This window comes from Microtus ochrogaster, chromosome 10, assembly GCF_000317375.1.
Source record: "Microtus ochrogaster isolate Prairie Vole_2 chromosome 10, MicOch1.0, whole genome shotgun sequence".
NCBI classification, from domain to species: domain Eukaryota; kingdom Metazoa; phylum Chordata; class Mammalia; order Rodentia; family Cricetidae; genus Microtus; species Microtus ochrogaster.
Window position 1 is genome coordinate 73,660,357 of NC_022016.1, and position 4,439 is coordinate 73,664,795.

At 35.4% G+C, this 4,439-nt stretch overlaps 1 protein-coding gene across 3 annotated transcripts in view; it reads left to right on the forward strand.

The window, feature by feature from the left end:
* Usp24 (ubiquitin specific peptidase 24) overlaps positions 1 to 4,439 on the forward strand; it is a 144,616-nt gene that overhangs the window by 40,541 nt on the left and 99,636 nt on the right. For all 3 annotated transcript variants that reach the window (XM_005353499.3, XM_026782230.1, XM_026782231.1), the window contains exons 6-7: positions 1,003 to 1,038; positions 1,739 to 1,804. In XM_005353499.3, coding sequence (XP_005353556.1) covers positions 1,003 to 1,038; positions 1,739 to 1,804 — 102 coding nt within the window. The remainder of the gene's footprint in view (positions 1 to 1,002; positions 1,039 to 1,738; positions 1,805 to 4,439) is intronic.

Sequence of the window (4,439 nt, forward strand, 5' to 3'; positions counted from 1 at the left end):
ACCTGTGTCCTTCTGCACAGCTCCTTCACCTGTGCAGCCTGGTTGAAATTTCTCATAGTGTTTTACCCAGTGAAATCTTCTGCCTTCTCCAAATAGACTTGGCCATTTCAGCCTCTCTGCTCAGACTATCCTTTATTGTCTTGTACAGCTCTTTCATGAGCCCCACTCTGCTAAACAAATCTTATATTCTTTAAATGACCCTTTGCCTTTGTTTTACAAGATGATTTAGCACAGTTTGAATTGCTTGTATATGTGGTAATTTTTCGTTTTTTAACTGCTGAAATATGAGCTCTGTGAAATAGGTGTGACATCTCTTCCCATCTAAACCTAAGACCCAAGTGCCGAGATAATGAAAAGAGAGAAAACAAGAGAAAAGAAAGAGCTTGTTTAAGGGCATTAATGATAAATCTGGGACTTAACTTACTCTCTGAATTCTAGTTTTCTACTTTTTAGGTAATAATTTTTAATTTAAAATAAAATTTTCAGCCATGTGTTGTGATGTGCTCTTGAAATCTCCAGCACTTGGGAAGTAGAAACAGGAGTGTAAGGAATTTTAAGCTAGTCTCAATTGCCTAGCAAATTTAAGGGCAATCTGGGCTACTTGAGACCCTATTTTAGAAAACCACCGTAAATAAAATAATTTTCTTAGAGAATTTAACTTGAGTTATTCTATTCCTTGGAGAACTCAAACAACAAATTCCAACTGCTCCCAGATGCATGAATGTTCCTGATATGAGAATCCCATAAAGGTCTAGATTTGTTGCTTCAAAATTATATCGGAGACTTTGAAAATCTCAATGTATATGCTTCAAAGATTGTTATATACAGTAATGTCAAAGACTTATATTAAGAAACATTTCTGAGAGACTTTTAAATTATGTTCTAGATTTTAATGCTTTTTTATTTTCAGATTTCTCATTTAGGAAATAAAAAAAACTGCCAAAATTAATAATGAGAAAACTTTTATATTACCATATTAATTTTGACCTTATTTTCTCACAGGAGCCTCATGGATGGGTTGTGGACTTGGTAAATAAGGTATATATACTTTATTATTATTTTGGTTTTGAGATACTATTCCCATTTTCTAATGTGATTCTTGGTAGCTGGGTATTTTAAACAAATGATAATACTGAGAATAATCAAATATTATTTTTCTGTTGCTGTGATGAAATGCCATGATCAAAAGCAGCATATAGAAAAGAGTTAGTTTTGGTTCACAGTTGAGGGACAGAGTCTATAAGGCTACAGAAGGCATGGCATCAGGAGACAGAAGTAGGAAGCTGACTGATTATATCTTAGGCACATACAGGAACCAGCGGGTAAGAACAGGAAGTGGGATGAGGCTGTAAATCCTTAAAGCCTGCTTCCAGTGACACACTTTTTCTAGCAAGGCTGCACCTCCTAAAGATTTCATAGCCTCTTCAAAAGTGCCATCAACTGGGGACCAAGTATTCAAATGTGTGAGCTTATGGGGGATATTTCTCATTCAAACACCACACATCAGAACGTTTAACTGAGGAGGAATGTGGTATGGCTCCTTCTCCATTTGCGTATGTGATATACACAACTGAACATCAGGTTTGGGGTATACCTTAGGAACCTTAGAATTACATTCCTAGTGTTCCAAGCGCAATCTCACAGAGCATGGTGGTAAAGTAAAATATTAGCCTTAATTCTTTGTTGAAATTATTACTGTAGAGTATTTCTAAATTAATTCATGCCTGTTTCTTTTCAGTTTGGAGAATTAGGTGGATTTGCAGCAATCCAAGCCAAACTCCATTCAGAAGATATAGAACTTGGGGTGAGTTAAATTACTCACTACAATTAATGTGTAGGAACACTTTATTTGGGTTGATACACAGCTAGGAGACATGATCTGAATACAGCAAGTTAAATATTAATTGATCAGGCTGGGGAGAGAAGCTGTCATTATAGTGCTTGCTGTGCAAGTGTGAGAACCCGTGTTTGATCCTAACACATAAAAAGCCGAGCATGGTATACATGCTTGAAATAACAGCACTGGCAGATACACAGGCAGATCACTGGGACATACTGTTCACCGTAATTGGATTGATGCAGAAATGATGTGCGCTGAAGTACCATCTTTAAGTGTTAAAAATTGGGCAGTTCCTATAGGACAAGTAATCAACTCTCCTGGTTCCTCTTTGGAAGAAAGCAGAGTGTTAATCAGGAAGAGAAACTGATAGTGTGCAAAGAGACTGACCTTGCTGCCACAAGTCGGAAGCCTTGTCTTGTGAAGCATTGAGAGTCACTGAGGCTGTTGGATTGTCATTTGATCCTTATTGAGTATTAATTATGATGAAAATGGCTTTTGACATGAAAGATAATAGTGATTTGAAAAAGAAAAGAAAACAAATCTCTTCAGAGACAGTTTTGTCTAGTTTATTTGTTTCTCAAGAACTTGCTGTTTAGGCATTGAGTGATGTTAGAAATTAATTTCATTTCTCTAGAGTGTTGAAAACATTAAATAATTTCCTAGTCTTTAAACACCAAAGAACACCCCCAAATTTCTACCATACCTGAATGAACACTGGGGATGGATACATATAGGATTGAAGATTTATTCTCTATTGTATTAAATGTTCTGGAGTTAACAGCCCTCTCCAAATCGTCCTTTAGGTCAGACCATTTTCCAAAATAACTCTTCATGGTTACCGGGGTTGGGGGCTGGATGATAGGGAATAGGAGGGGGAATTGTACATTGAGGAGCTAGTAATGTACTCAGCTCTTATTTCCAAAATAAGTATAATTAAAATTTCATGATAAGTTCCTGATTTCTGACCAGTTAAGGTGATTGTGTCCCAGAATAAATTTAGGTCATATGATAAGACTGTTTAAGTCATATTTTTTTAACTTGAAAAATATTGGGAAAAATAGTCTCATCCCCACCAGTTAAAAACATCTACAGTAAAAATGAAACTGGTCTGTCCTATACATACACCTACACCCCGTGTTCTCATCCCACGCCTCTGTTTTCTCTTCCTTCTCCCTTTCTCTAAAACAAGTGTTGCCAGGCTGTACACAGTAGTACATTTTCATTTATGTTATAGAACATTAATGTTCTTAGTGCTCCAGGCTACTTTTACAAAGGCTGCACTGTGATGCACTTGCTTGTTAAGGTCATTGGATTGTTTGTTGGTTTTTATTACTGCAGAAAATGTTCTTTATATATGTGTTCACATACATGTTTTCAAAGGATCAGTTCTTTTAAAGACTGTACGTTTTTAAAATTGCAGTTGATGGCTAAATCTCCTTCCAAAAAACTAACAACACGAGTCTGTGTTCATACAAACCCATTTTACACCATGACTGATAATGCTAAATAGTTTTTTAATTTGTGATTTTCTAATATAATTGACAAAAATGGTGTTTTGTTATTTAGTATGCAGTGCTCTGGTATTCGTTAACTAGTGCGTTTCCCCATGTGATTAATGTCTGTTTGCATTTCATCTGTGAGTTGATATTTTAGATCTCAAGTAGTACATTATTAATTTTAGAAATTTTAATAAACTAATTTTTCAGTGAGTGTACATGTATGTATGCACATGGTCAGAAGAAATCTTGGTAATACATGGATCTTGAGGATTGAACTCAGCTAGTCAGGTTGGGTTGCAGGGACCTTTACCTTTCTCTAAGCCACCCTGCCAGCCTTATTTGTATTCATGATGTCAGAAATTACAAAATTCTGCAGAATCATACTTTTCCATAATGGCTTAAAAGTTTTTCAGACTTACTTAGGAAACATTCTCCTACTTCAAAGTTATAGTTTTCTTTCTTTTTATGCTTTTTTTAATTTTTAAAACATGATTCTCAATTTAACAAGTTTTTGTTTTGTTTTGGTTTTTCAAGACAGGGTTTATCTGTAGTTTTAGAGCCTGTCCTGGAACTAGCCCTTGTAGACCAGGCTGACCTCGAACTCACAGGGATCCACCTGCCTCTGCCTCCCAAGTGCTGGGATAAAGGTATGTGCCACCTTTGCCTGGCTTAACGAGTTTATTTTTATATATTGCATGACGAGTATCCAATACTTTTCTTTCAATAAATAACTAGCCAAAACAAGATCCTCTGTGACTAATTCTTGTTTTCATTACCATTGGTATTTGCTAGATTTGTCTTCCCTCAAAGTTCTAAGAGTGTGATTTGTCCCTGGACACCTGTTGCTTTCATTCAGTGCTAATGCACCCATCTTTCATTACTGGCTGTGCTACTATTGCCCATTGGCATTGTTTTCTAAAATATAATTTATTTTAATATTTTCCACTCTTCTGCATATAGTCAACATGTCAGGGGAAAAAAGTCACTGAGGCCATGTTTGGAATAGCATTAAATATATAGGCTAGTAAACGGAGAATTTAATATCTTATTTTATTTATTTATTTATTTATTTATTTATTTATTTATTTATTTATTTATTT